Source organism: Protobothrops mucrosquamatus, unplaced genomic scaffold (assembly GCF_001527695.2).
Source record: "Protobothrops mucrosquamatus isolate PMUCROS unplaced genomic scaffold, P.Mucros_1.0 scaffold23, whole genome shotgun sequence".
Lineage (NCBI taxonomy): Eukaryota > Metazoa > Chordata > Lepidosauria > Squamata > Viperidae > Protobothrops > Protobothrops mucrosquamatus.
Window position 1 is genome coordinate 2,163,022 of NW_015386408.1, and position 22,571 is coordinate 2,185,592.

General features: G+C 39.4%; 1 protein-coding gene across 1 annotated transcript in view; it reads right to left on the reverse strand.

The window, feature by feature from the left end:
* The window catches only part of DSP (desmoplakin), a 47,137-nt gene extending 25,604 nt beyond the window's left edge, over positions 1–21,533 (reverse strand). Inside the window, exons 1-7 of the mRNA XM_015810839.1 lie at positions 21,199–21,533; positions 10,824–10,926; positions 8,325–8,473; positions 6,519–6,690; positions 2,536–2,664; positions 1,818–1,868; positions 260–421 (exon numbers count right to left, since the gene is read on the reverse strand). Coding sequence (XP_015666325.1) covers positions 260–421; positions 1,818–1,868; positions 2,536–2,664; positions 6,519–6,690; positions 8,325–8,473; positions 10,824–10,926; positions 21,199–21,401 — 969 coding nt within the window. The 5' untranslated portion in view covers positions 21,402–21,533. The remainder of the gene's footprint in view (positions 1–259; positions 422–1,817; positions 1,869–2,535; positions 2,665–6,518; positions 6,691–8,324; positions 8,474–10,823; positions 10,927–21,198) is intronic.
* Between the last annotated feature and the right edge of the window lie 1,038 nt (positions 21,534–22,571).

Sequence of the window (22,571 nt, forward strand, 5' to 3'; positions counted from 1 at the left end):
ATTTGAGACAAGTGTGTAAAGAAGAAGTATCAATCGTCACATTCCTTTTCTTATAAACTCTCAGAATGGCTGAAGCAGGTATCCATTTGAAACCAGTGAAACGTTTCTAAGTATTGAAGAATTAAAAACTTCTATTAATACCAGCTTTTATATTCTGCATTTTAAAATTCAAAATTATTTGCAATCTTTTTTTTTTTTAAAAAAAAGACTGAACCATGAGTTATTGAATGAGATTTATTTGTTAGTATCATTAACTCACAGAGAAAACTTCTTGCTTCCTTGCAATGTCAGTGTTCCTGTCACTCCAATCATAGAGAAGTTCTTCCTCCTCACAGTCATTGATCCACATGATTTCCCTGCTGGTGGCTTGGATGATGTTCTGCAGCTGGCGCAGCTGATCCATTCTTTCAAAGGAGAACCTCTACAAAACAGCATCAAGGAAACAATAAGCCTTTTCACTGAATGATCAAAGCATAAAAGTACAAGCCGTAGTATGGGGGCGGGGGGGAGCAATAAAGGTATCACACACTGAAAAACAAATGGCCAAGGTGCTTAATATACCTTGGTCATGGTCCAGACCAGGGGTAGGCAACCTTGGCTCTTTTATGACTCGTGGACTTCAACTCCCAGAATTCCTGAGCCAGCCAGGCTGAGGGGAAAGGGAGAGGTTTCCAAGCTGAGCCATGCTGGCTCAGGAATTCTGGGAGTTGAAGTCCACGAGTCATAAAAGAGCCAAGGTTGCCTACCACTGGTCCAGACCATGGATTCTTGACATTTTACAAGAAAAAAATCAAAATTCTGCTCCATCTCTTCAATATAGGACAAGTTGCCAGGCAGAAATTTCAACAAGTATTTCTACAGGACTTTAGACACAGAGTTACTGTATCAATAGTAAGTAAATTAAATGTGATTCTCCTCCTCCCCCCCCCTCAAAAATATATATATTTGTTTTGCTGGTCGTTGATTGAAATAAAATGACTGACTAGACTTGTTACAGTGTATCATTTTTGAAGTTTTTTTTTTTAAAAGAAAAAACGTTTAACAAACTTTTCTGGTTGGAAACAACAAAATGCAGTTTTCTGTTTGAAAAGGTTACAGTCTACCGTGAAATTAATTTATTCGGTTGCATTTGCTTTATGTCTTTCTCTAAGAAGCATAGGGACATATAGATGGTGTCCTCCTCCTCCATTTTATCTCACAGTAACTCTGGAAGATTAGTTCTGGTAAGAAATATAAATTATGGACACTGGAATACATCTTACTCGAGCATTATGTTTGTTAAACGTTTACTTATAAGCAGGGGTCTTCAAACTTGGCCTTTTTATGACTTGTGGACTTCAACTCCCAGAATTCCTCAGCCAGGCATGCTGGCTGAGGAATTCTGGGAGTTGAAGTCCACAAGTCATAAAAGGGCCAGGTTTGAAGACCCCTGCTTATAAGGGTAAAAGATAGCAAATAATGAACCAGAGTATATCTCTAAAAGCATTTTACATTAGTGATAGAAAAGAGCAATTATTGTTTTCGTTTGTACATAGCTCTTCTTTCCAAAAGAGGCTAAATAGGAGCACATATAGTTGCTCCCATTGCTGGACTGCTGAGGAGGAAAAACATATCTAACATTGTATTCCTATTCAATTCCAATATTTCTATGGAAGTCAAATTATGCCATGAATTTGGAATCACACATCATGTAAGAAAAATTATGAATTTTCCTTCCTACTTAAATTTAAATGCAAACCTGATGCCGAAGTTTACCTTAATAACTAGGAAAAACATGTATTGTAAGACTTTTAAGAATAAAATAAAAAATAGCTTACCAAGAGATATTCATATTCTTCTTCCAGCTGATGTACAGCAGCCTTCTCACGCTGTTAAATAAAGAATAAAGAAAACATGTGTCTAGCAAACGGGATTTCCATTAAAGACAGGAGAACCCAGGGCAGTAGTATTTGGGGCATTATTTTTACCATAATAGAAAAGAGAGAACACGACTCTGCAAGGAAATATAGATGAGTGCTGGCAATTAAGAGTAAAATGCCAGAAACAGGCCTGGAAAACTGTGGTTATCCAGACTTGATTATACCACTTTTTTTTTAATCCAACCAACATTGGACCATCCAACAAAAATCTTTGTTACAACACCACTGAAGTGGTCATTCAATGTATCCATCGAGCCAATGAGAAGCCACAAGATAATGGAACTGGGAAAAATAGAGCAGAGAATGGTGGGTATAATTTGGTAGGATACCAGAATGTCTAATGTTGTTTCTGCACCCCTTTTCCATTAATTTCAAACTCCCTGTTTAAAATTAAAAAAAGCAATAGGCAGAAAATTATGCACCATTATTTGTGTGTGAGGAAAAATGTGGTGATGGTAAAGAAGTACAATTTTTCTCAAAGGTGAAGACTTAGATTTTAGCAATATTTATTGTTAAACAATAAATATTGCTTAAATAAAGGTTAGCAATAATATCAATAGGTACTTAATAATAGACAGTTAACCATCTAAAAAAAGAAGTACATATAGTCACCTACCAGATCAGTTTTCACTTTATCCAAGTGCCAACGATAGTCTCCAATAGAATTATGGAATCGTCTATGCTCAGCGATTTGTTGGTCAATGGCTGCAGCATCAAATCCCCATTTTATTAACTCCATTTCAGTCTGAAAAAAAGTGCACTAATTGGAAGTTTATTCATAAATGCACAACCAAAAATTATACAAATTCCATAATTACCTTCCAAATTGAATTTGATTACCTAGCTTCCTCCTGACAGTGCTTATGCTAACAGAGTTGTTAGTTACAATTTGTTCTTTAAAGTAAAGCGGTGGAAAACCACAGGACTTCAAGGTGTGAAACTTCTTTTGCTTTTGCTTCAACACCGAAAACAAACCTAGATCATGTCTTGTTTCCTTGCTACAACATGATGTATGCACTGCACATTATATTAAGTAGCTCAGCCAATACTTCACTGCTGGTAATGTGTAAATATATTACAGTCTCATTCCTTTTTATGCCAACTCTTACATATAGCTTTTTTTTAAAAAAATAATTATAGTTTTCTTGCTAGGAGGCAGATTGATTAAACAAAAGAAAGATTACGAAAGAAAATGTTTTGTATACTTCTAGCAGACTGCAATATGCTGCTGGTCTGCCACGGATAGGATTTCTCTGACCTAAAATAGCTCTGTAACTGCTGTCTTTCATTTTGGATATTTATAGTTTAAAAAGTTACATTTTATTTGTCCTGTTTTATAATAAAATTTTCCTCTTGCAGGCAAGAAAATAGTATCAAACCCTCTAGCCACATGTCTCTAAATTACATAGCCAGGAAGTTACATTACAGGAACTATTTCTTTGTTTACATTGCAAGAGCCTTATCACTTTCATTCACCTGGGTAATGCCAGATAACAGGAAATGGCAGCAGAAACTACCTTGTTACTACTCCTAATCAGGGTAAACAGGGTATGAGAAATCAGAGGACTTCTGGGAAAAATAATTTGAGATCTCTGACCTTCCACCCTTCAAGTTCAGTCAATCTGCTACAACAGCTTTTCTCAACCTCAGCTACTTTAAGATGTATGGACTGGGAGAATTCTGAGTGTTGAAGTCCACAGATCATAACGTTACTGAAGCTGAGAAACACCATGCCAACAGATGCTTCCATTTCCAATGCCAACCAACAAATCAAAGATCCGAACTAGTCTGAGAACAATTATTCCAATAATTCCCAGCCCTCAATTATTTTGACCTTGTTCCTGAGAACAAGAAATACAGTTCTGAGAAAACAAATACCCTTTTAGATTTTATGAATTTTTGCATAACTTTGCTGCTGAATATTATCAAAACCTCATGAGGAGCAACTTCATTGAGATGAACACCCATGTTCTTAGTGAGCAATGGCATCTACCTTCCTACCATAATTATCATTTTATCGAGAACCTTTTTGATTGTAGACTCATTAACGTTGGTTTTAGCAAGAGTAAGAGAGGTTTGCAAACATTGGATATTCTTTTTGTGACTTCCTGAGTGATTTTATGCTCTTGGTTTGAAGACCCGATTACTACCTGTAATTGATGCCCATCAGTCTAGGAAAACTGACAAAACAATTTCTAAAATTTTTGAACAATACAGATCTATAGTAAGGGACATAGTCTTGAAACAGAGAAAAAATGGGCAGCGGGAAATCTTAGTCAACCTTGAAAAGATTTGCCACTGCCAAATTTGTCTCCATTTCAAGACTATGTCTTGAAACAATCTATGTTGTTCCAAAGCTTTAGGAATCATTTTGTCAGTTTTCCTAGACTGATGGGCATTAATTACAGGTAGTCCTGTAATCGATTTGGGTCAGTCCTGCCCTAAAAAATATCTCATATATTTTGATTGATTGTTCAATGAAAGACTAGAGAACTTCATGAACCTTAATAATCTCTTACTTTAAATCACAGAAATAGGGGATGGTAACTTTCTTTTATTGGCATATATCAGTTATTAGGTCATTTTATTTATTATACAAATGAAACAAAACACAAAATGGTCCTATCAGACTCCTGTATATATATATTGCTTTGACCACAGGAAGTTTTGATAACATTCACTATCAAAGATACGCAAATATTTACAGAAAGCCAAAAGCAGATGTATAGTCTTTTTCTATAAATTATATTCTGAGGACATCTAGGAGATGCTGTTCTAGAGTGATACAATAACTTTTATTTTTTTAAAAAAAAGTCTTTATAAGATATCATGCCAGTAGAGTAATGCTACAATATTCATCCTCTTGAGCCACACCTGTGCTTAACTCATGCTGGAACAATTCCAACAAGCAATGCCAATTTAGGTTATTAGCCTCCTGAAAGTTACACAGGACTTTCGCCTTCTTCTTTTCAGCTTTGTTTTAGTCAAAGTAGCAGCAAGTTAAAACAAGCATCAGTGCAGAAGAACAAAAGGGTGGCTCCGTTCCAGCTTCCATTCCTCCCAGAGAAACCTGATCCAGGTGCTTAGCTCAAAGGTCTCCAATTTGCAAACCAGCTGGAAAATAAAACTAAACACTAACAAGCCTGCTGGGGCTACTGGGAAGAATTTCCCATGTATTGCGTTACAAGAGAAAGTATTGCTTTGGCCCACTGGAGCTGAGCATTGCAGACAGAATATTAAGTCAGAGAAGGTCAATACAGATAAGATAAGGAAACTACAAGCAACTAGCTCAAAATGCCTATTTATAACAGACTTCCAAACACTAGGAAGAGGAAAGTCTCCTTTTGCTCCAAAATTTGAAATGCTACAATTAAAATATTTCTTCATTTTTCCCCCTCAAACTTTTTAAGGGAGGAGGAAGATTTTTCTTATGTATCAACTTAGTGTTTTGTTCCCACATTAATTTCCAGATGAAAATCCTCACACACAAAGTTGAAACTGTTTTTCCTTCATCAAGGGTATCTTTACAAGAATATAAGAAGAGTTTTATAAAGATGAATTAATGCAAGCATCCTTTCATTAAAGAGACTTCAGATTAGTGTGGGAACACTTATTTCCCTATCTTCAGCCATTATATTACCATAGATCAATGTTTCTCAACCTTGACAATTTTAAGGCATGTGGACTTCAACTCCCAGAATTCACAGCTGGCTGTGGAATTCTGGGAGTTGAAGTCCACATGCCTTAAAATTGTCAAGGTTGAGAAACACTGCCATAGATGACCTCAAGTTCAAGAGAAATATAATTAGATCAGAACTCTGGGCTTTGGCAGAAACTATATCTTAACAAAGCAGCAACAAGAAAATCAAAATTTGTTGTCAATGTTTTACTGTTACCTGTCCTGTAAAGACTATTCAGATTATCAAAAATATCACATTTACTTTAATCTGACATTTTAATTTAGCAGATCTCTATCTTGGGCCAAAGAGGTAGTTTCTAAGCAATGAATATCTGTTAAAAAATCACTATGAATTGATATCTAAGTCTCCTTTTCTTTGGGATACTGCATTTTTGAATTCTTTTTCTTCTTCTTCCACCATGTTGTAATTATTCCAGAAGAGTTTCTGTAATTCCTCTCTTATCAGAGGCCTCTCCTTCTCTGCAGCTTCTTGACATATATACTAACTTTCTTTGTTTACACCTTCTAGCTTATCTACATCCTTCCCTCATCCCCTGCTTGTACTTGACCAGAGATTCCATATCCAGCTACTTCCAATCTTGTAGAGAATTGGCAGAAGTGAAGGAATGAATAATGATTTTTAATTTGCTTTTCACGCACACACTGTGAAAAGCAAGCTTTTTGATTAAGGCATTCCGACACCCTTTCTGATATTCAATATCAGGCACCATGAAGGTTCAAATTAAAGGAATCTTCTCAACTAATAGTCAGCACCTAGTTAAAGTTAGACAAGGGTCAACGACATTTAATGGAGGGGGGACTTAGCTCATTTATGGCTACATAAGGATTGTAAACTGATGCCTCTTTTAACTCCTTCCCCTGGTTCTGCCAGTCCTTCTTCTATATTCATTCAAGCTTACCTTCTGCTGTCTCATCCAGTTCAGACATTCACTGGTGACACGCCTAGTGTATTCATCCCAACCTGAAGCACTCTGGGAGCTGTAGCCACCACCTTTGGAACTAGCCCTTCGGACACGAGGTACACTGATGGCCTTGTAGAGGGCACGCATCTGCTCTTGAAGTTGAAGCAGTCTAAAGGGAAAATGTAACAGTGAGGAAGAAGAATATCAAAGGCCAAGCCGCCAGAATGGTTGGAAGGAACAGATGAACTTTCAGGTTCTGAGCTATCTTAGCAAGAAGCTTCAAATATTTAGAGAATAATAATTCATTATTGAAGAATTCATGAAGTATATTGGGTGGGACAGAGCCTTCTCCATGGTGCCTACTGAAAAAAATACACTAATTGCCAACTTCATTAACATGTTGATTCCCAGATAAAATTTAACTGTACTAATATCATTTATGAATGCTTAAAGTCTGTTGTAATAAATACAGTTTGTCTCTGCTGATGATTAGTTTCCACCTTTTTTAATTTTATTGATATTTCTAGTGGTTTTACATTAGGGTCACCCACCTGTCATAGTTTTTATCAAAGTGAAAATAAACAGATACAATCTTAGAAGTGAATTTGAGACACAGCTTCATAAATTTATAACATTTGTAAAAGATATTGCATCATGTCTTACTCAAGTGTTGATGTTCGCACAAATGTAATAGACCAGACATGTCAAACACAAGGCCCGGGGGCCAGATGTGGCCCGTGAAGTGGTTTCATGTGGCCCACGAAGCCATCCTGGAAACAGTGAGGAAACGGCCCCCACTGCCTTGGCCCTGGCCGGCCGGGAGCCAATGTACAATTTTGTGGCCATCTATGCTGAAACGCATTCAGTCTTAGCTCCACAAGGCCGTCTGGAAACAGCGAGGAACCAGCCCCTACCGTGTCGGCCCCTCCCCCTGGGTGCATGCCGGGGAGGTGTCACCCTTTGTGAGGAATGAAGAAATGCACCATCGCCTGGAAGTAGCCAGCAAATGGCCCTCGCCTACTTCACATATCTGGCTTGATGGGCTCCGGCGGAGAGGTTTCAGCAGGCAATGAGGCTCCTCCAGTGGACCATGCCTTGGCACTTGCCCCGGTCCCACCCCCTTCTGCCAGAGACCCTCAGATCTGTCCCACTCCTGCCCAGGCCCCACAGGCACCCTTGATGCAAACGATGTAGAGCTGGCCATGCCCACCCAATAGGCCACACCTACTCCATCCACACCCACCCAGTAGGCCACACCCACCCTGGCCACACAGCCCCACCCCCCGGAGGGCAACCGCAATGCTGATGCGGCCCTCAATGAAATTGAGTTTGACACCCCTGTAATAGACTGTCTGGATGATCTTGGGGGATGAGGGAAAGACATCCTGCCTAGGGAATGACCAGACAAGAGAGGGAGGAGCCCGTAGTCACTTAATGGTCAGACAAAGTAACTTAGGAAGGACCTGCCCTAATTGATCAAACAGTTAAAAGTAGTGGAGGGAAGTCTGTACCTTCAGACTTGCAAGATTCTATTAATGTAGCCTTACAATAAAGCAGATTTAGTTTATCTAGCTGTGTTTCCTATGTGGCTTATTTAGGAAGGGTGACATTAGATGAGAGCTGAATTATTTACTGTTCATCTGGCAAAATAAAGGTTGCATCACATGACTCTAGATTTACATCACCTAGAATAACTGCCATCATCCACATGTATCTACTTGTTTATTCAATGTGCCAGAGTTTACTATTTCAGTATTTCAGTACCCTAGACATACTACTTAGTTACAAATACAATGGCAATACCTTTTCTGGTAGAGCTCACATGGTTGACCCATCTGTCTCATTTCTCTGATCAACCCCTCCAGGATTTCCATGTGTTCATTTGCCTGAGCAAAGCATTCCTCCAGCTCTCGGTTCCTGCTAATTTGGATACCATCTCCATACTTTAGTTCCTAAAACAGTTAAAATAAAGCATAAATCATTATATTAACAGAGAGAGAGAGACATCAATTTATTAATACTATTGAAAAATGTAAGACTACTATGACATCCTTTACAAGTTTCAGTCTTCGTACAGAATTTGGACAACTACAGCTATTGCAAAATGCACTAAATAGACTGCTTTCCAAATTATACACGTAAGATTATAAACTAGGAGATAGAAAAGGGTGGGTGGAGTGGGAATGGGGGATCCAAAATGGCAAATGCAGTTCAGTGCAAGCAAGGGTAAGGCTACATACATGTTTGCCTGCTCTTTTTTTAGTTTTTTTTCTTTTCAATTCTTTATCATATATTTTAAAAGAATCAACATTTTGAGTGCAATGCAATTCCATGTATGAGATTATAATGAAAACAGTTTTCAGTTCCAAACTGAATTCCGCATCAGGTTTACTTTTTTAAAAAAACAAAGTTATTTTAGATATTGAGGCATACTTCCACAAATTCATTTCCCATTCTTCCAAAGAAGAGACTAACTGACATTTCTAACAAAAGGCATATAAAATCTTTGCAGCTATTAATATATATAATACTACTTCTACTATGTTTCGGTATATAGTATACTGGTTTGGTAAAATTTTAATAAAAATATCTCTGCTTGGAAATGGATTGCAATTTTCAAAATTCATTCTGTTCCAGAGTAAATCAGTTTCCAATAATGTCACTCTTTGCAGCATTGCCACCATATCTGAAAGATGGATACATTTCCAACATTTTTTAAGAAAAATAATGATTCATTTCAGCAATCAAGGCTAGAGTGATTTGCCAATGGTAAAACTTGCCAAAAAAACCCCAACTCCAAGTATAGCGTTTGAAATAAATTTAACATCCTTTTTCCATTAAAATTCTCACCACTGTATGTCTGCAACTATATTCATGTTCTATATCCATTTAATTATACAATGATAAACTTGTTCAGATTTTGAGCAATACTTTATTAATAATTTATAAATCATGCCTAACAAATGATCAGTATTTTGTGTAATAAATTGGATCAAGCTTCTCAATATTTGTTTCTGCAATTTCTTAATGCTACACTTGTTATTTGAAGATATTAAGATCAATTAAAGGTAGAGCAATGTAAAGCAAGGGTGGGCAACTATGACAACTTAACAACCTGTGGACTTCAACTCCTAGAATGCCCGAGCCAGACACAGACTTTGCTCCAATCTTAATTTCATAAATACACAGAGAGGCTCAAAACTAGCGGGGACCAATTAGGAAAGTGATCTTGGATTTGTGTGGAGAAAATGAAACAATCAAAGCAATATGTAGCTAATACCATATGAAAACTGCTGTGCTGTGAATCATTAGCAAATACAGTAGGAGACTGGAAATAATGTCTTTATACAAGATTGCTTTTGCCACTTTGAAGACAACTGGGTCATATTTAGCTTTTCTACAGATGTTTTTATTGATTATTTCTCACTCTCAACATTCTCTTGGAGATGCTAATTGGCAGAACAATGAATTCAGGGGACAAAAAGAAAGAAAATGGGACACCAAAAAAGGGTTCTGGATACAATGAAGCAGATATCAAAAAGAAGCCACACCTAAAATGTATATTGATGATGATTCTTTTTGGGAATGAACAGGTATTGAATAACATTTCTTTCTTACAAGCAGCTACCAAAAGATGAATATATGTATATGGCATGACAAATTATGATGTTTAATGTTAATTAATGTAGGAATCTAGACAAAATTAATGTTTAATGTAGGAAGCAGTCTGATAGCAAAACAATTTGTGACTGGTTTCACAAGCATCAAGTTACACTAGCATTGTTTACCATTTTGTGTGTTATATGAATCTATCTAACTCAGGTTTGCTCGATAATCGAGCAGAAGCACGATACATAACCAATATATGAACCCGGCCTATTTTTCTATTTGTGGCCTGTTTGACTGGAAGTAACACTCCAAGGCATCTCCCTGATCCTTTTAAAACCCGAAATGAGCAGGGCAATTTGGCTACTGACTGGATGGGGCGGAAGGCAGATGGAAGACGCCAGTTCCATGTTTCCAAAGAAACAACATGGATGCAATCACCAGGTTGACATCTGGTGCCTTCTCTCTCTCTCTCTCTCTCTCTCTCTCTCTCTCTCTCTCTCTCTCTCTCTCTCTCCCTCTCCCTCTCCCCCCCCTCTCTCTCTGTTGTGCAAATGAACCCTACGCTTTTTCAATATAAAGCAAATGTTGTTCTATCATTTTATGCATTCTTCTTAACATGTTGATTTGCTTTCTGCATTATCTGCCATTGTTCACTTATTGAAAAGAGTGAAGCAACACCGTCTCCCAACTTACAGGTTGCACTATGAGCTCAGCGCGCATGAGGCAATCCGAGCAAGCTTGCAGAAGGTCCTGAATGGTGTTCTGACGCCGGGACACTGTGGCAGTTCCATTTTGACTGAAAGAGCAAGAGTGAGAAAGAGAATACCAATTACACTGTTGAAATCAACCATTAATTATAAACGTGTTTTCCAAAAGAACATAACACACCTTATTTAAATTAAAGTGTTGTAACCTGCTCGACTTCAGAAAGATCCTGATGATACTTGGGTCACTCCTTTTTGTGGTATTACAATGCTGAGTCTGCACTCTGTGAAACTACTGTGGGAACATGCAGCAGCAGCTAACCTGCTGTGAATTGGATTTTTTTTTTTCACTAGATCAAATCCATACAAATGAGAAAATTTAGGAGAAAGTTCTTAAAACAGCGTTCACTATTGAATTGGCACCTTTACGATGCATTGAACTCTAACTCCCTCTTGGCCAGTCAATATAGTGAGAGAATTGCAAGGAATTAGAGACTAGAGGAGGCTGGGTTGAAAAAAACTATTTTACGTATTAGCTGGGAGTGGGGGGGACATATATAATAATAATGATAAAGTTGGAAGGGACCTTGGAGGTCATCTAGTCCAACCCCCTGCTCAGGCAGGAAACCCTATACCATTTTGGACAAATGGCTGTCCAGTCTCTTCTTAAAAACTTCCAGTGTTGGTGCATTCACCGCTTCTGGAGGCAGGTTGTTCCATTGGTTAATTGTTCTAACTGTCAGGAAGTTTCTCCTTAGTTCTAGGTTGCTTCTCTCCTTGATTAGTTTCCATCCATTGCTTCTTGTCCTGCCTTCAGGCACTTTGGAGAATAGCTTGACTCCCTCTTCTTTGTGGCAGCCCCTGAGATATTGGAAGACCGCTATCATGTCCCCCCTCGTCCTTCTCTTCATTAAATTAGACATACCCAGTTCCAGCAACCGTTCCTTATGTGTTTTAGCCTCCAGTCCCTAATCATCTTTGTTGCTCTTCTCTGTACTCTTTCTAGAGTCTCAGCATCTTTTTTACATCGTGGTAACCAAAAGGGTTTTTTGCCCCTTTTCTTAAGCCTCATTTTGGAAATCTCTCCCAGAGTATTTCCAGCAGTCAATACTATCTCAAAAGTCGCATTTTTGTGAACTTTTTGGCTGGAGCCAGATCTCTGAAATCTCCTCAACTTTTTAAAAATATTATAAATCTTATCTGGAAATTTATCTTAAGCAATCTCCAAAATCAGACTGCCTTCCAGACTCTCATAATTGACCTTTTGGTGAGGGCACTATGTATAAGAAACTGAGGCTCTATGATAATGTTTGGTTATAAAGAACCAGCCATCAGAAATTTGCCAACACTGAACACACCCATGCAAGCTCCCAAAATAAGCTGATGGTGGAACTTTAAACTATCTATAGATTGTTTTGGATTTAATTTGTTAGTGAAACAGTCATGTGGTAGAAATCCTTTCATGAGGAACTTTTCTTTCATTCATTCTTTTCTGAAAATGAAAACTTGTCTATTCAGCAAATAAAAATGTAATCTATAAACCAGCAGTTTCTCTTCCCAGAATTCCTTGCCACCAGCCATGCTAGCTAGGAAATTCTGAGAATTAAACTCCAGAGAGCTCAAGGGACTCCAATTAAGAAAAGCTATATTGGGAGACCAAAGCACCATCCAGAAAGTTGTGATATGAAGGAGACTCTGAAGGGCACAACATAGTTTAAAATGTTTTTGAGAGGAATGTACATATTCATACAAATTAAAATAACATGGAAAGGGTTTTACTATGCCCCATTCCTCAGGTAAACTGACTTTGACTGCAAAGTGACACAGTCAAATTTGCAAACAGAGTTGTAGTTGTAGTCCTGTGTCTGAAATTCACCCATCTGTGGATCCTACCTTCAGATTCGTTTTATCATATTGTACAATTGTTATAAATACAAATGCTGTAGTAATATTAATCTTTTTCTTAGGCTTAACGAAGCAAAGGAGATAAAACAGAACAGCACGTTTACAAGAGTGCCATCCTTTGGAATTATCCACTAGAGCAGTGTTTCTCAACCTTGACAATTTTAAGGCATGTGGACTTCAACTCCCAGAATTCCACAGCCAGCATTGCTGGCTGTGGAATTCTGGGAGTTGAAGTCCACATGCCTTAAAATTGTCAAGGTTGAGAAACACTGCACTAGAATATTATTCCCAGCTATGAAGCTTAAAATATATATTTTGGATGCCATTCTAAATTTTTATTTAGAAAAGCTAAATAAAGCAGAACGCTGTCTAGTACAATAACAGTGGTACAAGTAGCAGCTCTTTTATTTAAAATATATATTTCATTGTGCTCAAAGAACAAAGAATACTTGCTCGGGCTGCTTTTCCACAATACAGTCATCCTGAGTTGCAAGTCAGCGCTAGCTGAATATAGGCAAGGTGCTCCAAATGAGGAACCATAGAGTACCTCCCTGGTAAGATCAGAGCTCTCAAACAGGCTCAGGCATCTCCCAAATGGAAGAATGTATTAAAACATTTCACACAGGAAAGTGCCCTATAACTGGCAGAAAAATAGATAGCAATTCCCTTAGATACAGATGATGTAGTTCTGTTCACCCAAACGTATGATAGCCTAAAAAGAACACTGCAGGTCCTGGCTGAATACCGCCACTAGAAACCCTAGAAATTCACTATAATAAACCAAGATGCTGATGTGTGCTAAACACCCTAAAACATAGATTTGGAAAATAAACCAGGGGTCCCCAATCTGTGGCCCGCGGCCTGGTAATGGGCTGTGGCCTACTGGCCACTGGGCCACGGGGCAGGCTGGCCAGTGGGCGCGCACACCCTCACATGCGCTAGCACTGTGGCCACGGGGTACAAAAATAGGAAAAACAGGTTGCTGCTGCACCTCGGGGTGCGAAAATGGGCCACCGCCGCACTGTGGGCCACAAAAACAGACGATGCTCCGTGGAGTGTGGAAATGGGCCACCACTGCACCGCAGGGCGCAAAAATGGGCGCCGCCACGCCTCAGAGCACAAAAACGGGCCACCGCCACACTGCAAGGTGCAAAAACGGCTGCTACCGCACTGCAGGGCACAGAAACAAAGCGCTGTTCCACGCAAGAACAGGGCAGAGCTAGTATCATGCGAGCACTAGCCCCGCCCCATATGCGGCACGTGCACACATGCACACATGTAAAATGCTTCCCCCTCCCTTTTCTTCTAGTCGGCCAACAGACAATGGTTGGTCACCTCTGAAGTAAACAATCATTCAACTGAGAAGACACTTACCGCATGTAGGATGTATATGGATTACATAATGCAAAAAGCCCAAAGATCTGCTATAACCCCAAAACTTTCTTTTACAAGGGAACACTGTATGTTCCCACTTCACTCAAAAACACTCAGACCAAGACTAAGAAAGAAAGTGCAAAAAAGAGCAGCTAAGATGATTAAAGGCCTGGAGACTAAAATATATGAAGAACGGTTGCAGGATTTGGGTTTGGCTAGTCTAGAGAAAATAAGGACTAGGGGGACATGATAGCAGTATTCCAGTATTTGAGAAGTTGCCACAAAGAGGAAGGGGTCAACTTATTTTCCAAAGCACCAGAGGGCAGGTCAAGAAACAACAGGTGGAAACTGATCAAAGAGAGAAGCAACCTGGAATTAAGGAGAAACTTCCTAACAGTGAGGACAATTAACCAGTGGAACAGCTTGCCTCCAGAAGTTATGGGTGTTTCATCACTGGAGGTTTTTAAGGAGAGACTGGACAGTCACTTGTCTGAAATGATATAGCATCTCCTGCTTGAGCAGGGGTTGGACTAGAAGACCTCCAAGGTCCCTTCCAGCTCTATTCTGATTGATTGATTGATTGACTCATTGAATTGAATTAAGCTTTTCTTCTCCCTGGCAGGCCTAATTCCTTTTGCTTCCTTTGAGCCAAGGAAATAAATTAAAACTTGCCACTCTTCTTTAATAAAGTAGAGACAACAAGGCAATGCCTCAAGGTCACTTGATATCCACTTAGACCTGGTGCTCCTCCCTAAGAACATATTTCTATAGTTTTCACACCTGCTAGATATCTAAATTACTAAGGTGAGCTTTAACATTGGCACGTTCAATGAACTCTCACCAGTAGTTTTAGAGGGGATTCAAATCAAGGCTATGCTATTCAAATCAAGACCACCTCATTCAAATCAAGACTATATCTATGTCTGTTTTTGCACCACGCAGCGCGGCGGCCTGTTTTGTGCGCCATGGTGCAGCAGTGGCCCATTTTTGTGCCCTGAGGTGCATCATCATTGTCCCTATTTTCGCGCCCCGAGGCACGGCAGTGGCCCATTTTCATGCCCCGAGGTGCAGCGGCAACCCGTTTTTGTACCCCATGGTGCGGCAGCCTGTTTTTGCGCCCCGCGGCCACAGTGCTAACACAAGTAAGAGAGTGTGCACACACACGCACACTGGCCAGCCTGTTCCGCAGCCCGGTGGCAGGCCACGGCCCACTACTGGGCCGCGGCCCCCAGGTTGAGGACCCCTGGTCTAAAAGCATATTCTCTAATGACTGTCATTTAAGTACCAGGCAAAAACCTTCTTCACCCCATTTCCTGCAAGACTTTAACATCTTATCATAGCTTATAAGCTGTTTTCTTATGCTTCTTCTTGGTTTGTTTTTTTTAATGTATTTCAGGATTTGTTACCATGTATATGCAAATGTGAAATAAAATCAGCCTCAAATTTGGTGTCATTCAATACTGTATTTATTCTCACAGTTTATATATATTATTTATCTCAATATATAATTTATTTCACATTAATTTTGCATAAATAATTCTACTACTGTGCCCTCACTGGAAGTGTTTTGAAAAAAAGAATAAAAGACATTGAAAACAAATTGATGGGAGGTGCAAGTAATTGCAACCCTAAACAATTTTAACCACTTTTCAACGTGGGAAACAAAAATTTCCTTTCTTATTTTCAGCTGCAAGAAACATCTCTGAACAAGATATAGATACCATTAAAGGAATACAGAATGTAAGTACTTAAAAGCGAAAGGAAAACAATACTTGCCATGAGTTAAATACTTTAAATACTGAATAAATATTTCTGTACTACTACTGAAATAATACTAACTTCTTCTGTTGGAATAGAAAAAACAAAATATTTACTGCAATTATTACATAAATATGCAGACAACATGAAGGGGAAAACATATAAAAAGACAGACTGCATAGAATTATGATTTCTCTACATCAATCATGTTATTATTACTGTCCTGGAATAAGTGTAGAAGTGTAGCTTTTTTGAAGAAAAAAACAAAAGACTAATAATAGTATGCTCATGAAACTGATGGTATATATAATTGAGGAAGAACTGGGACAGAATGCTCTAGAATATAAACCTACAAATAATATTATAAATTATGTCAGGTTTCTTTATTCTATAAAGAACAACAATTTTCTCTGTCATCTTCAATGTCCGTCGGCAAGAGTCTACAGCATCCTATATTTCACTTAAACAAGGGCTGCACACTTATTCTCCCAACTATATTTTTAACGATACAAAAACAATATCTTATCCAATGATCATTCCCTATTTCTTATAAAGTTTCCTACATTGCCATCCATTCCATTATCACAAATAAAATTCTGTAATTGCAACAATGGGGACTAGAACCTTGCTTTCTTTTAAAAATGCAAGATGGAATTATCCAGACACCTGAGATTGCCAAAACAGAGTCTAACAGCACCATTCCCAGTCAATGTTACACGTTAAGAACTTACAAGTGATATTCATAGAAGCAACTGTTAGCTTTTTTGAAGAAAAAAACAAAAGACTAATATATAGTACGCTCATGAAATTGATGGTATATATAATTATGTTGAGACATAATTATTTTTCTAAAGACATACAGGTTAATTTTCTAATTAGCAGAAACTGGAAGTAGTGTACATTCTGCATTCAGATAATATACCAATAGCAATTGCTAGCTGAAGCACCCAGTAGGGATAAAAAGGGCTTCTTTGCATAGCAATCTATCAGCTATAGCACATTTGCGTAGCATGTTTTGTAATGGGCACAATTCAATTTATGAAAGATCAGCACAGCTATTGGGATATGACATCTGCACTTGCTCAGATGTGCCAGTTCTGCATACCAAACTCTACAAAATCTCACTTATCTCCTAACTTTCTCAAAGAGGGGGGGTAAAGTAGTTTTGCCCCTTTTTAATGAAAAGCTGAAATATCCTAGTTCTTTATTTACTTTTTAATTGCTTTTAGTCTCCCCTACTTGCCCAAACCCACCTACAATTGTTAGCTCTTTATATCTGATTATACTTGGCAATCAGGTTGCATGCTCTGTTTTTTATCAAGTGATCTTTTCATTAGTCATGGATATTATGGGACACTCCTTATTCTCATCTTGCAATTGTGATGGTGTAGCAGTCATTTTCATTAACAAACATAGTAGCTGCATTTGTTCACATAGTCTGCAGCGCCATGCCCTGCCCTGCCCTGCCCCGCCCCAAGAAGATGCGTTTGGAAATAAGGGGGGGGGGGAAATAACCAGATTTTTTTTAAAAAAAAACACGAAGTTGTAATTCTAGTCTTTGCATGACTGTACAGACTGCTACCTGTATTCTACTTGTCTCTGCAAGTAAGTTCGCTGCATAGATAGATTTAAATGCATTTAAAAGACAGCCTTGCCTTGTAATAATTCTTACCCTATTTTAAACATTGATAAATCAAGGAATTAGAAATTATGTTTTTGAAGCAAATGCCACCCAAATTTAATCACAAATTAAATTTGATCACCACTTCTCCACACGTAATAAGCAATAAGAAAATATTGACTTTCCATATAGGTGTAAGAATTTCTAAAAGCAACATCCAATATTGTTTGAACAAATTCTACTTATGTGATACTAAATTTCCCCTGCCCCTCTCCTTTGAAAGCTCTCGACATCTGTTGGGGGGGGCTTGATAAACTATATGAGATTTGTGTAGGCAAACACAAAAAACAGTAACGGAAATGACTTCCATTGGCAAATTCTACTGGATTTCTGAGAGTTGATATACAGTAGGTAAGGAGAGATTGGCAATGTTGCCTGGAAGGAATCATGTACTTCCTGCTCTGCACAAGGAAAAGTAAAAACACAAATACAGGAGAAGAGAGAGGAAGGGAAAACGTGCACACCACCCATCCCTCATGTCTGATACTGGAGAAAGCAGGCCAGATAGGGGCTTCTCTTGAGATAAAATGCTTTACAATGAGTGGAAAAAGAAAAAGAGTGATAAAGGAGCTTTGACTGGCCAGAGCCCTTTTGCAAAGTGTGGAGTTAATCACTAGCCATTGCATTTGCAATCTCCATTCCTTATCAATGAAACTGCTACAGAAACCAACTTGTTCCTAGATTCCCACAACTGAGAAGCTGAGAACAGACAGCTTACTCAACCCTTGGGGGAGGGAGAGGCTGGCACTGTCATTTCAGTAAACTCCAAGCTGGTAGATGAACAGCCAAAAATAAACAAAAGAATTAAGAAAACCAGACCCTAACCTCACAGGCAAGTCTGCTGAAACTCTGATGAACAAATTAGTTTGCATCCAGAAATATATATGCCAATACTTCTATATTTCAGTATGCGAACTTTCTCAAATGTTACAGCTATTTCTAAATGCCTAATGTTGAAGAGTGGTATATTCTTAAGAATTAAACAAATACTAAGTGTGGTAGCCAGAGAAGATGACAAGAAGATGACAAGAAGTAACAAAAGCTACATGTTGATGCTGCAGGCAAAAAAGACAGGAAAATTCAGAAAATAGCCAGAAAGATAAGGAACAATTATGTAACTATTAATGGCTGAAAGAATTCTATATGCTGCATACACCCAAGCAACTCCATTCATTTTTGCATGAAAAGTAGTTGCTCAAATTGCCTTTAAAAAAACCAATTTTTTTTCAGATGTCCTCCATTCTCTATTTCTCGCATCTGATCTTAGTTTAATTCACACAATTTCTGCAGAGCTCTTTTGGTTTTTAACAATTAAATGAGAGAAATTCAGCAAAGAAAACTTTTCTCCACTGTATCTGAATTTCTACTTATTCTGAATCCATGGAGATAAATGTTCATAAAATGTACTGATTTTGCTGAACGTTTCTGCATAATAGTTTCCAAACTAGGCTGGGTTAATACTCTGAAGAGAGTATTAAATATAGAGCACAGACACTGGTGATAGGGTTATTATCAGTTATTAACTAGAGTTAATTATGTGTGTTTGTGTGTGTCTTCTGGTCAGTTCTGACTCCAAATAACTGCAGGGACTAGTTCCTGCAGTTTTTCAAAAGTTGCTATTAACTCCTTCATAAAGCTGAAAGAGAGTGACTAACCCAAGGTCACTCAGCTGGCTTTCTGCCTAAAATGGGAGTAGAAATCACAATTCTCCTCCCCCACCTCCCATTTTCTAGTCTGATACCTTAACCACTACACCAAACTGGCTCTAAGGTTTATACAAAGTCTCAATATGCTCAAACATCAGAAGAGAATATCTCAATAACCATACTATAAATGCATATCAAAGTAAGTATTCAATGAAAGTTAATATATGGTAAGTTAACCATAAATCTAGAATCTCTATAGTTAGTAAATTGTCCACATGGAGGAAAAAACAATGTGAGTCCCAAAAATAAATTTTGCAAAGAAAGGGAGGGGGCTGAGAAAAGAATTACTTCCCAAACATTAAACACAGTAAGAGATTAAAAACAAGCATGTTTTTATCAGTTACCTTTGAATGTATGCCATCCACAAAGGGGAGATTTAATTTTCAAATATAAACAAGTCTCTTTAAAGTGGACATTCTAAATTTGTGTTTTAGTGGTTCACACAGCTGGAATTAAGAATCAACATTCTTAGCTTCCTTTAATAGTTTATCAGTACTGCTAGAGCACTACATCACATAATGAGCCACAGCAATGCTATAAGATAGGATATAAAATGGAACTAGCTAAAAGAAACTTTCCAATTTTGTTATTCAAAGAAAGAAAAAAGAATTCTACTGAGCTTCATTAAACAAAAAAGATGGTGGTTCTGAAAAGAAACTTTGATGACAAATTCAACTACTAATATGGGAAGGGAGAAGCCAAGATTCACACCTCTATAAAGTCTGTCAATTTTTAATCTTAAGTGTTATTTGGTAGTTCTGCCAAGGAGTCACATCAGTGAAAACAAGCCCGGCTAACCAAGCAAAATAAACAGGGCATAAACCAGTTAAATGGGCTAGTATTCACAATACCCTTTCTGCAGAAACAGTTTGATGTCAGAAATCAGACAAAATCTCATATACTTGTCATATATGATACTCCCTCTTGCTTATACATGCACAGGCAAGCCATGGGTGCCTGCCCTCTCTCATATGCATGTGAATGCTCCTTGTGATCATATAGTATCTAGAGAAGGTAATGTGAACAAAGTGTACAGTCAAGGGAAGAGCCAAGGTCAATAACTGTTCCTGCTGAGTAGTGTTTACAACACTATCCATATTGTCCTTTTCAATTATACATGTAAAAATGGTTCATAACTAAATGCAGTTTCCTAACCAGCATGCTGTCTCCACAACAGGAAAAATAAGGCATTTGAAGCAGTGTTTCTCAAGAATGCAAATAATTTTTAAAAATCCTTAGTGGATCAACAAAAGCCAAACTATTCTTTTGTTAGGACTCTCTCTTGAAAGCACAAAACAACTTTCCAGCCTTCAAGTTGATAAACTCTAAAAGGAATTGGGTGATATAAAGACTACAGCAATTCCATTATCAAAAGGAACCATGAAAGGCAAAAAGGACATTAGTCATCAGAAAACTTTATGCTCTCACACAGTTAAAACTATTAGTTTTAATCCCACAAAATACTGTACTGATGGGTGAATCATCCATCTGATCTCCCCTTTATCCTACAATTCAACAGCCATAACCCAAAACTACAGCCTGCCAAAAGCCATTGTGTCAACAAAAGTTGCAACCAGAACCTACTGTATGAACTCTATCCTGGGCTTTTTTTTTAAGATATCATAGGAAATAATCTTTCCCATACTGTACTCCAAGTCCAAATGCAGAGCAACTTCTCCACAAAAGGAGGTGAGTAAACTGAGGATAAAATGAGTTGCAACTAGTTCTTCTTTCTTCACACAGATGCACAACTTAATCAGCACGGTATTTATATTCCGGGAAGCAACGACAGGTTTCAGCAATCAACAAGAGCTGCCCAGGATGGGATGCGTCCGTTCCTCCTTAACAGGGCAACTCTTATTTATTTGCAAAGAGAAAAACCTAGACATACGCATACACCCAGGAGAGGTAGATACGTGGGGATATTGTTTTGCACTTACGTATATCCTTCCGAGTTGATGTCCCCGACATAGCTTTTCTGGACATAATACATTTTATGAGTATGGCTGCTTCCCCCGCCGCCGCCGCCTCCTCCTCCCATCATCATATGGGAGTTCATATCGTAACGCATATCCGGGCCGGACTCCGCTCGGACCATCCTGCCCAAGGTGTTGAGCCTGGGATGGGATCCATTTATGCTCATCTTGAAAACTCTATTAGCTCAAGCGCGCTGCCTCGGATAAGGAAAAGAAGAGCCAGATCACCAGAAAAGCATCAACTTGCACCGACGGAACTGAAGAGAGGCGTCCTGGAGAGAAGGGCTGTATTCTAGTTGTTGTTTCTTTCTTTCTTTCTTTCTCCCGACTTCTGGCAGAAGCAAACGAGCGAGTAGCGCGAAGCCCCCAATTAGTTCCCTTACGCAATGCAGAAAGCGAGGCGGCTGGTCTGGAGGAGGAGGAGGAGGAGGGGGGGCGGTCAGGGTGGGAGAGAGGAAGCCGGGACAGGTACACACAAAAGTGGGAGGAGAGGGGCTAAAGACAAAGGAGAAGTAAGATAAAGACTAGCTGTTTGGGGGGAGAAAAAAGAGAGGCCGGTCCCAGTGGCGTTCAGCAGCAGCGTCCAGGTGAGAAGAAAACCAAGCGGCGGCGTTACTGGTGGCGGCGGCGGCGGAGGAGGAGATCAGCCAGTCTCCTCCCTACAGACACAGGAAGGACGAAGCCGCAACTTTTGGGAATCTTTTTGAACTAACAAGTCTGGGCGTGGAACCACCGCCCTTCCAGTTCATTCCGGTCCTCGCCTCTCCACCACCCCCCGTCTTCCCTCCTCCCGCCGAGCCAGAGACATAAAACTAGATCCTGCCGGAGAGACTCCCGGGCCGCCGCCTCCGCGCCTTTACCTGGGCCCAACCCAAAGGCGAGGTGGAAGCCAACGCCCCGCGCACAGTTACGTCCTCGCTTCCATTTGCAAAGAGTCCCCCCCCTTGGTGGCCCGGTCGCCCTTGACGACAACAAGGCAGTCTAGCTGGGAGGGCCAAGTGAGGAGCGCTGGGCTCCCACGGGAAAAATGCTACGGAAGGTGGGACTCTTCCCGGTGGGGCGGAGAAGGGTTGAAGTCGCCGGTGAGGATAATCGCTCCGCCACTTCGCAATATAACTTTTGACTTCCGGGCGGGGGCATCGCCCTGTGGCGCGCGCTCTTCTCCCGAGGCGAGAGTTTCACCAAAAGCTGGGAATTGGGGGGTGGGGGGGAGGCGACGGTGCAAAAAGTTCCCTTATGCTTCCCAAAGAGGGAGCAGGATTATGAACCTGGCTAGCCAGCTTCCCCCACAGCGTAACGACCCTGTTGATGTGATTTGGAAACGGGGGCGGGGGAAG